The following is a 10588-nucleotide window of genomic DNA, read 5'->3' as shown; positions in this document are numbered from 1 at the left end:
GTATTTGCTAAGCCCTGGGTGATTGTAGCCTCTCACTGTCTGGGGTAAAAGCAGGCCCCGGGCCAGAGTCTGTGGACCCTGGATTTCATGGACACTGGTGGGGAAACCACTGGTCGCTGAGCTTGGCATAGAAGGGAGAAGCCCGCCCCCTTGTGGACCTCTGGGGGGTGGCAAGGTACAAAAAGCACCCTGAAACCTAGAAGGAGATGAGGGGTCTGGGGGGAGAAGCCGCTTCCTGTCGCTGCTCCCATTTCCCCAGTTGCCTGCAAGACAGTTGATCTCTGGAGTGTCACAGGGCAGGGGAGTGGTGGCAGGGGACGTGAAGGGAAGTTAGGATGTGGAAACTGCTGGGTCTTCTGGCAACAGAAAGTTGGAGACAAATCAGGCAGGTGTTACTAGATGTTGGGGAAAAAAAGAACGAAGAAGGAAAAAGCAGCAGGAGGCCTTTCCTGGTTCTGCCACTCCCTGGGTGGCCCCAGGCAAATGAAGACTACAATCCCTCTGAATGCTGGTGCTTTATGGACTAAGCTGGATGCCTTCATATGCCAGTCCTGACAATGGTCTGTCCTTGGTGGCACCACGCCCCTGACTGAAGAGAAGGGGGGATGGGAGGTAGCCAGGGCAAGGGGTATGGAAGGGGAGACGGAGGCCACCAACTTGACCCCCTTGGCAGGTCTACCCAAGGCCCAGGAGGGCACAGCACCCTCCATCACAGTGCCAGGCCCCTGGGAGCCCCAAAGAGTCCTTTCTCATAGTGGTCTCCCGTCCTTCCACAACGCTGGCCAAGTCTAAATCTGGAACAGTGGCCTCCTCCTGAAACACTTCTCCACTGGGTGACGCGTGAACGCTGACCCAGAGGAGGCTGGGCTGTAAAACACGCTTGCCCCAGACATTGTGACCAGGGCCCATCTAACGTCCACGCGGCAGCCACAAACATCGATTCTGCCTCGCGCGAACACACGTTGAAACTGCCTTTACTCAGCACTAAGCACATTATCAAAGATTGTGTTCTTAACGTATTTTCGAGATAAATTCCGCACTACTCTGTAATCGATGAGTCTAATTAAGCTAAGTGTAGCCCTGGGAGATGCAACCCAGAAGCACTTTCCTCAGAGCTCTCTGGATAAAAAGTATAGGTGGATTTCAAAAATTAAATTATATGCTAAAATGGCTCAAATTTCTTTCTGCACTCTGCTCATAGAGACACGCGGTCACGGTGTCACCGAAGACAGGGTTTTGAAACACTGACTGTCCTCTGGCAAAAAGAAAAGTATTGAAGTCCTTAAAAAATGACCTTGTATAAATCATCCGAAATAATGTCCTCAGGCTAGTGTGCTCCTAACTGGAATGATCCCGGGCGAATGTTATGGGGGGTGGGGGTCAGCTTTGTACACCGCAGTATACTAAAGCTTTGTCTGAAAACAAAAAAAAGCCTGTAATTTCTCATTTTTAAAAAAGGCATTTATAAGGTTATTATAAGGTATTATAAAGTATTATGTAAACACCCCTTAAAAAACAGAGGATTCCAACCTTAAGTTACAATCCAAGTTCCACCTAAAAAGCTAACGTCAGGCAGAACATGTAACTCTCACTGTAGTCAGAGCCCTTCTCAAACACCTATTTAGACCACGTAGCTTTTCTGCAGTATTGCCAAATTCTAAAATTGTAATGAAAAATTTAAAGTCCAAAACCTACAAGCCATCAGGGTTTCAGTAAGCAGATTGTGCCATTCCAAAACTGAAAATGTGCTTGCATAAGCAAGTCACTGGGCTAACCTTTCTGGATTGAGAGTCTGGCCTTCAGTTCAGAACACGGCTATGCCAGGGTCAGAAATGTGACAAAACTGCGTTTTCACGGAGGTTAGCCAAGGTTCACAGGGTCATGACTGGGCCATTTTATCAGTCATGTCAGGCTCACACCCTATTGCCTGGCATAGATAAAAACTTTATCTGTCAGTTTGTTAAATTTACTCCTCCTGCCTTATTTTCAATAAAGAAAACCTGGACTCGCTTATCTAAACCAGAGATTGGCCTTTTCCAATACTGTTTTCATATGCAACTTCAGAGTGAAGGAAACACGCCAGTGTTTGGGGGTCTCATTTTAGTCAATAACTTTGTCTTACCTAAAACTTTAATTTCAGGAAACAGTTCTGACACTGTGCGACACCATAGATTTATTATGTTTATTAAACATACTAAGTTTATGGCTGAAGGTGTTATATTAGATGATCTTCTCAAAGTGTTCTCTTTTCAAATTCAGCTTTCCCTAAAGTAAAGCAAACCCCTCCCCAAATTTTTAATTAACTTTGATAGATTTTCCAAATAGAGAATCTAAATTATCATCGAAAACTTAACAAAATTACCTTTAGACTAACTCACACACATATAATACATGCTTTCTAATAACTGTTAAGAGAAAAAAACAGCTAAAGTTTCTTCCTCCCAGAAAATAGATATGTACAGATGACAAGCCATGAATGTAGACATTTAGAAATCTGGTTAAATATACAAATATAAAACCGGTGGGTTTCCCCCCACAGGAATATTAAACGCAACACAAGCACCTTGAGATTTTACTTTATTTGTAAACTATCCAGTTCATTATTTTAATATTTAAAGACTGTGGTACTGTAGAAGAGACACATAAATATTATAATATACATTTAGAAATTAAATATAATAAAATCAACATGACACTAGGTAAAAACGCATATGTACTCTTCAAATAAGTCTGAGGTCTGGGCATTCCCATCCATCAGATTTCCCCTTGGAAACGGGTGAACCTTGCCGGGAGATCATCCACAGGATACACGGTGGGACTCGTTTTCATTGTAGGAGGTCCATTTAGAAGCTGCCAGTCACAATGCCTGGCCAGCTCCACTGTAAATATTTTGAGAAGAATTTTTGCAAACTCTTTCCCTACACAGCTCCTAAGGCCTCCTCCAAACGGAATGAAGCTGAACCTGGATGCATCCTCCGGGTGAGGCAGCAGAAAGCGGTCAGGATTGAATTCCTCCTTGTTGGTGAAGATATCGGCGACATCGTGAGTATCACAGATACTGTAGATAACATTCCAGCCCTTGGGAATCTGGTATCCCTGCAAAAGATTATGAAGTCCAAAGGACTGACAAACTGGAATTCAACCTTCAACAGGAAAAAAATCTATCACTGATATCCTTGGAGGAGTTATGAGCTGAAAGAAAGGAGGAGGGGGAGGTGGAGAGAGAAACAGAGAGACAGACATTCAGAGGCAGGACAATGTTATCAAAAGCCTAAGAAATTTAAGTCAAAGGACAGAGAAACAAAGGGAGATTTAAAACTACAACACAGAAGGTAAGGGTGGGAGGGAGAGAACTTTTAACTTACATTTAATTCAAAAGTCTTAAGAGCGACCCGAAATCCTCCTGGAACTGGGGGATTCAGTCGAAGGGTCTCTTTAATAACACACCCAGTGTATTTAAGCTGTTCCAAAATTTCCATGTCCAACTTGTTGTCTTGATTGCCCTTGCAAAGTAAACCCTATCAAAACAGTCACACAGAGGTGAACGGTTATTCTGTGCTCCAATAAAATCAGCCCAGCAGACGTAAACAGGGCTTAAGTAGCGGCTGGACCCAAAGGGCCTCATGATGGGAGAGTGTGAGGGGGAAACATTTGCCTCCACCCCTGGGCCCAAGTCCACTATCTGTTTACAGTTCCAAGAGAATGCTGCTCACCAGTTAGAACCACCAAGTTTCTCCCCTCCCCCAATCACCACCACCACTGCTGGCTGCCACCACAGTCCCCCAGGAGTTCCCCATTCATGCCCTTGAACACACAAATCCAAGAAAGTGGAACCTATCTGAAAATCTCCAAGGTTCTGCAAAACGGGGAGAAGAGGTAGAAGTACAAGGCTGAACCCTGCCCGAGTGGGATCACAGCTCAAGATTCCTTCTTTTTTATCGGGAAAGCACACTTACCTTTTGGGAAGCTGGCTAGAGAGTAGCTGAGTTTCTTAAGGTAATCCCCCCACCCCCCAGTTCCCTTACCTTACTTTTCAGCTCCTCTCGGACTTTCTGGAGGACATGTGGGTAGAGCCCCAGGTAAGTGATCAGAGATGTAGCTGCACTGGCTGTGGTTTCGTGTCCTCCAAAGAGGAGCTCAGTTGAAGACTGCTTTAGTGCCTAAGAGTGGATTAAGACGAACGTTTTGACAAGTCTGCATGCAATTTTACAGAGCGACTACTCAGAATAGAACTGGGGGTTCTGGAGGGAAGATGAGAAGGGCTGAAAGTGTGCTGACAGAAAATCCATTTAAACAAAATGCTAAGACCCTTTAGTTCAGCTAGAGCAGGAAGGCCAGTAAGATCCCACTCTCCCAGGAACTCTTAAATTAAAGCCTTGGTTGTATTATAATCACCCAACCTTCTTTATTTACATCTTGCAAATTCCAACTTTCCCTTTAAAACCTGGAAGGGATAGGGAACGAAGCCTCTCCCCACAGCTCCGCGGACCAGGTGTCTCAACTTCTGTGTCCCATCCCTGGGGTCTGGGCAGACTTCCCACTCTCGGAACCTGGGCCCCAGGCGGGCACTTTGGGGACCCGAGGAACTGCGATTGGAAAGCCAGGGGATCAAACTCCGCCGTGCCTCTCCTGAAGCTGCCACTCACCTGCATGTCCAGCCTCTCTCCCCTCTCCCACGAGTGCTCGATCAACAGCTGCAGCGCATCTTTGTAGCCCCTGTCCGCCTCGGCCGCCCGCAGCCCGCAGATCTTGGCGCGAATATTCTCCTCGATGCGCGCGTGGATGAGGTTCCGCGCCTTCAGTCCCTGAGCGCAGAGAGCGCACGGCGGTGAGCAGAAGCCCGGACCCCGCGCTCCCGGAGCCCCTAGCTCCGCACCCTACATGCCACACTTACCCGGTACAGCCCGCTGAAGGGCACGTCTATGGGCAACGAGAAGAGATTGCGGGTCATTTCCTCGAAGGCCTCTACCAGCTGCTGCTCTGCTTCCCCGCCGCTCGCCAGCCGGGACTCGCAGCCCATCAGGATGCGCATAGCGATACGGAACATAAGGCGCTTCACCTGGGGGTAGACTAGGAGGCCGCTCTCGCCGCAGCTCAGCCACTGCTCCAGGCAATTGCCCACTTCCTCGGCGATCACTGGCACGTAGCACTGGAGCGCCTCGCGGCTGAAGGCCCGCATAATCACCTGAGATCCGAGGATGGAAGAGTGTTAAAACCGGGCCCCACCCGCCCCTCTCGCCTTCCGGGGCCCCCTTCCGGAAACCCAAAACCCCACCAGGCCCAAGGCACTTCCCGGCTGGGGAAGCTACACTGGGTTTGAGAGGGTCCCTAGCCGACGCCTTATGCAGCTGGCGCTCGCCCAGCACCTATTTGCCTGAACCCCTCACGCGAATCGGGTCCCCCTTCCTGCCCAGGCGCCGCCACCCCGCCCTCACCTTCTTGCGCTGCTTGTGCAAGGAGTCGTGCAGGTTGGAGAGGCAGCCGGAGCCCAGGATGGTGCGCACAGACGCGGGCCAGTGGACTGACACCAGCCGGTGCTCCCCGAGCAAAATGCGCCGCACGTTGTCCGCTCCCATCACCCGCACCGTGGGCCGACCGAACAGATGTGTCTTGTAGATGAAGCCGTATTTCCTGCGCTTCATCTGCAGGAACTTCCCTCGCTGCGAGAGGAACGCGGAGGAGAAAGGCGGGAGTGAGGGGGCGCCAGGGAGCGCCGAGCCTCCGGCTAGTACTGATCCTAGCCTCAGTCACCTCCCTCCCGGGGGCGCCTACCCCGGTTTCAGTGGAAGCCTGGAGCCGAGTAGGGCTCCGGGAAACCGCCCTGTCCCGCCCCCATCTCCCTTACCTGAAGCACCATCTGCAAAGTTTCCCCAAAGAAGGGGAAGCCCATAGTTCCGGGGGGCAACGGGAGGGCGCAGCTGCGGTCCCGGCTGCTCACGCAGTACAGGTCCCAGAGCTTGATCGCTGCCAGGAAGAGCAGCAGCGGTAGCACGAAGGTGCAGAGAGCACTGGCCAGCAATGCTGGGAGCCCCATGGCGCGCCGCGACCTCCCGCGCCACCTGCCGCCGTCGCCAGAGCTCCGAACCTGCCGCGCGCCCGCTTTATAGGCGGCCCAGGTTGCTGCCCACGTTACCTTAGACAAATTAGTTCACCCAAAGTTCATCTTTAATTGCGGATTGGGCCCCTGGCTCCTCCCCCCTCGAGGCGCTGCCCAAAATCTTTAACCGTTTGTTCCGCGCAGAGGCAGAGGCGGCGCGGTGGCGGTTTCCCTCGGAGCGCGCCTCCTGGGGTGCAGGGCTAGGAGCAGCCTGCTTCGCCCATACAAGTTGTGCGGGGCTCTGGGACGCTGGCAGGGGCCGACCCGGGCTCTGGGGAACGGGAACTCCAAACCCTGGGCTTCCTGGCGGTCTCTTTGGAATCCCTCCCGCCGGGTCCGACGGGCGGTCCCAGACCAGAGCTGCCTGCATTGGCTTTCCGTTTACAGGCGCCGTGTGGGCCCCCTTCCACCTGCTGGCGGAGCAAAGGGAAGTGCGTTAAGAGATCGTCCAGCTTCCTTGTCCCACAGGTGGGGAAACTGAGGTGCAGAACGCAGAACAAAACGCAGGCCTCCCGATTCTTCCAAAGATCACGCAGAAGAGCCCAGGGCCAGGACCCAAACGAGAGTCGCGGGGAGTCGTGACCGGCTGACCATAGATTGCCAGCTCTCCAAACCCCTCAAGGAGGTCCACACTCATGAAGTCTTGGAAAGTCCTACTTAAGGTACAAGAGAGGCTCCAGATCCTCAGAACTCCAGGTGCAGCCCTGCACAAGTCTGAGCCCTAACTCTGACTCCCCAGTGGGGGACCGCGGTGACAATTCATCCGCGGCTCGGCGGCAACCAGAGCTCTGCGATCCTGCCACAGCCGGCCAGATTCCGAGGGCCCTGGGGTTAGCAGCTCCAGCTAGGCAGAGGGGAAGAGGGTCTTTAGCCCTGGCCGGATAAGGACACCGAGATGGAGGATGGATGGAAAGCCCAGACTCTGGGCTGTGAGTCCCAGCTCCATCTCTACTTGAGTGACCTTGGGCAAGTTACCACACATCCTTGCGCCTGTTTCCTCCTCCTTAATATGGAGGTGATCATTCCTGGCCTGTCTACACCACGGGGAAGTTGTGAGTTTCCAAAAGGGGCTCCTGGTTGCAAATACTCTTCCCAGCTCCAGGCACGCTAGGCTACGTTACCAAGGTGACCTGGGCTCCGGGCACTGGAGCCAACCTCTGCTCTCCCAGCTCCCACCGGGCAGAAAGCCACCCAGGCGAGAGGGGGACTGGGCCCTAAACTCAGGCCTCTGCCAGCCGCTGATAAGAGTGTTGGGGGAATCCGTACTGGGAAGTGAGTCTTCTGGCCTTCGCCCAGCTATACAATCGGCTGCTCCTGCAGCCAATGCCTGGAGCTCGGACACTGCGGGAAGCGCACGTGCGCTCCCTGCTTCCTGCCTGGTCGAGCCAGTGGGACTGGGTCCAAACTGCCTCGGACCAGTCAGGGCCACACGCCCCCTTTTGATTTGAGTGATGAACCCTCCAGTCGCGCCTAAAACGAAGCAATGATGTTTGTTTAAAACTGAAGAGCCGGCTCTCCCAGGAGCATGCCTCACTCATTGGAAAGCGTCCCTTGGGGATGGAATATACTTTGATCCTGACAGCTGTTAAATACGCGGCCCTCCCGCGGTGGTCCCCAAACCCGGCGGGTCGGGAAGTGTCTGCGGAGTCGCAGGGACCGCACACTCGCCGAAACGCTCCAAGCCTGGGTCGCCCCAGGATGTGTTTCGGAGAGTCGGCGTTTCTCCGTAAACCTACTTGGCGTTTCAGAGGCTCTAGGGAAGGGTCTCTCCCACTGTTATTTCTTCTAACGATTTCACAACTGTAAACAGTGACAGACGACTTCGGGGGCACCGGCTGGAACCGGGTCGAGACGCGCTGGAGGTAATTCTCAGAAATCCCGGGCCCGCCCCTTTCTGGACAGTGCCTCCGGCCGGTGAGCAAAGCTGGCGAGCGGGGGGCGTGACCTGGGGCCCAGTCCCAATCCTCCGGCCTGACCTGCCTGTGACCCCCGCAGGCCGGACCGTGACATCCGAGTGAACTCTGCAGGGCCATCTCGCCAAGTTCAGCGCGCGCCGGGTCACAAGATGAGCGGGGCCTGCGTGCTGGAAATTGCCACAAGGGGGAAAAATGTTTTAATCTACCTGCCCATCGAGACCCGAGGGGGCGATCGGCAGGAAAGGATTAAATGGGATAGTGAGGATCATTAAAGAACATCTTGAAGAGGGGAAGGGGCCCATAAATTACCAGCCCAATAAGAACTTTGATCTAGATCCCTTGCCAAACTTTCGTGGGTGGCAGTAGGTGGGGAGAGGGTTCACTGGAAAATAAAATGTTTCCAAGATGTCTGCAAAACAGCCTGTTGCTAAGGGTTGGGGGGTGGGGAGTGAGTTCCTGACTGGGGTCAGGGGAGCCCAGGCACCTGAAGCACCGCCTTCCACCTTTCTTCCAACCCCTTCTGCCCTTGTCTTGAGCACTCATCCCCATCCCAGGGTTCTATACCTGCTGTTCCCTCTGCTTGGGGTGCCTCTTTCCCAGCTCAGCGCTTGCTGGTTCCTTCCAAAGTCGAATGTCACCCCAGGGAAGTCTTCCCAGGCCCCAGCCTGCCCGGCACTGTGGTCATCATCAGACATGCTCTTGCTGTTGTCTGAGTTTATTTACTGTCTACCTCCTTGGTGAGCACGCCAAGTCCAGGAGGGCAAGAACCACATCTGCTCCTTCCTCAGAGAATCAAGAGCTACTAAAGCAAGAGCTCAGATTTTCTTGGAAATTACTGAGAATGGAGTGTCAACGGGAAATTAGAGCAAAATTGGAGCTGCCCCTACAGGGGCTTATAGTTAGTTCAGACCACCAGCAGGTAAACCAGGCCTCTTGGAACCAGCCAAGTCTGGGCTTCTGAGAGCCCCCTCCCCCAGTCTCTCTCCCCAAGTCAGATTCAGCCCCAAGCCCTGGTCCTCCCACCACCTCAGCCTAGTGGAGTTTCTCAGGCCAAGATGTTGTCTCTGCAGCCTCAGGAGCGCCCTGAGGGCAGGCCCCCAGATCCGCCACTTCTTGCCGGCTCTGTGGCTCTGTCACCTGCCTGCAGATCCCATGGCCTGGCGCCAGGGCCTGTGGTCAGCAGTGGGTGATGAATTGCCCTGGAGGGGGTTATGGCGGTGTCAGCCGAGCTCGGAAGGGCCCGCTGCACTGAGCTACCGACCCTGCCTGTGTCTGCTGCTTCCCCCGTCCCTTCTGGCCCCAGGATCCACCTTAAGCGTAAGGTCAGGAGGGCACCAGCTTTCTTCTGGTTCATTAAGGGGTCAGCTCAGGCCTTGGCGGCAACTTTCCTGACTCACCCATCATGTCCAACTGCCCCCAGCCTGTCCGAAGGTGGGTGGCAGGTTACAGTGAGCTGTTAGGAATAATGACGCCAGAGGCTCTTGGTTTAGATTTAAACACTGTTGGGAACTTCTGTGTTGGAAAGGTCCAGAGAGTCCTTAGGCCAATCTAGGGATCGCGTTGAAAGGGTAAAAGGCCAAGAGCTTCGCAGCAGCCACAGGCCTGGAAGCTGGAGCAGGGAGTAAGTGATGGGGGTGGAGGAGAGCACTGGCTGAGTGGTCCAGTCTCTCGCCTCAGTTTCACCCCTGTAATAAAGGTGGTTGAAGCGGTAAACCAGGATGTCCCTGCAGCCAACTACCCTGGAGATAATTCACAGCCCAGCTCCCTGGAGCTATGCTCAAGAGAGAAGTTCCAGCAGCCTGGACCCCAGGCTGCCCCAGTTCCTAGTCTCTCTCTGGATATATGCAGGGTAGGTCCTTCTGGGGGAAGGGGGGGGTGTCTTTCCTGAGTCTCCCTCCCCCCTCATCCCACTTTCCCACCAGGGAGCAGCTGCCCAGCTAAGCTGTAGCCCCCTCACCCAACTATTGCCAGGAAACTATTTCTTGGCCTTTCTGTTTTGGGTACAAATACCTCGAACGTCTTTATGTCTCAATCTCCCACGAAAATAATCCAGCCTTAAAGAGTCCTCTCGTTTGCCTATTCTCCCTTGTATAAATGGAAAGATTAACCGTGTTCTTGAACTAGGAGTTTTTCTTTTAAGAAATCGCCAGCAGAATCCGGCAGTGTTGAGCCTGTTTAGAGCCCTGGAAGCGCCCACCGTTCTGGGTTTCTGCCGAGACCTGCAGAGTGGCTAGGGCGCACCTGGCGGAGGCCAGCTGCCTGAAGGCCTTCCGTCGGGCGCCTTCTCGGTGTCTTCCTATGGCCCAAAGCCAGGCCAGAGATGCGCTCCCGGCGTCCCCTCTTCCTCGCGACCGTTGCAGGTCCCGCATTGTTCTACGGCCCAATCCTCCCCTAGCAAGCCTCCCCACGGCCCTGCAATCCATGCCTCCTCCCGGGCTTGGCTTCTAGTGGAGATGTTCCCTCCATCCCTGCTTCGAAATCCTGGGAAGGGCTTAAAAGACTTGGCCCACCACCTTTCCTTCCTCAGGGTGCGTGCGGAGGGCAGGAGGCACCTTCCCACTGGCCAGGGCACTTC

The 10588-nt window shown here is 53.5% G+C and overlaps 1 protein-coding gene across 1 annotated transcript; it reads right to left on the bottom strand.

The window, feature by feature from the left end:
• Positions 1 to 1711: 1711 nt before the first annotated feature.
• Positions 1712 to 8155, bottom strand: CYP26A1 (cytochrome P450 family 26 subfamily A member 1). The gene is made up of 7 exons (XM_022569334.3): positions 5846 to 8155; positions 5436 to 5660; positions 4895 to 5185; positions 4647 to 4805; positions 4026 to 4160; positions 3366 to 3518; positions 1712 to 3096 (listed from the first exon to the last, which is right to left on the bottom strand). The coding sequence occupies exons 1-7, from the start codon at positions 6032 to 6034 to the stop codon at positions 2755 to 2757; spliced, it is 1494 nt and encodes a 497-aa protein (XP_022425042.1). The 5' UTR covers positions 6035 to 8155; the 3' UTR covers positions 1712 to 2754.
• Between the last annotated feature and the right edge of the window lie 2433 nt (positions 8156 to 10588).

This window comes from Delphinapterus leucas, chromosome 16 (assembly GCF_059928025.1).
Source record: "Delphinapterus leucas isolate spDelLeu-1000000601 "Yukka" chromosome 16, BTC_Dleu_Yukka2, whole genome shotgun sequence".
NCBI classification, from domain to species: Eukaryota; Metazoa; Chordata; class Mammalia; order Artiodactyla; family Monodontidae; genus Delphinapterus; species Delphinapterus leucas.
The sequence above is the reverse complement of the archived record's forward strand: the minus strand, read 5'-3'. Positions and strand labels throughout refer to the sequence as shown.

Bases quoted from the DNA above. Each gene is read 5' to 3' on its own strand.
- CYP26A1 (XM_022569334.3), bottom strand. From the start codon at position 6,034: ATGGGGCTCCCAGCATTGCTGGCCAGTGCTCTCTGCACCTTCGTGCTA. The intron at 4,806-4,894 runs GTAAGTGTGGCA...CTCTGCGCTCAG, and splicing joins CCTTCAGCGGGCTGTACCGG to GGACTGAAGGCGCGGAACCT. The intron at 4,161-4,646 runs GTGAGTGGCAGC...ATCCACTCTTAG, and splicing joins GAGAGAGGCTGGACATGCAG to GCACTAAAGCAGTCTTCAAC.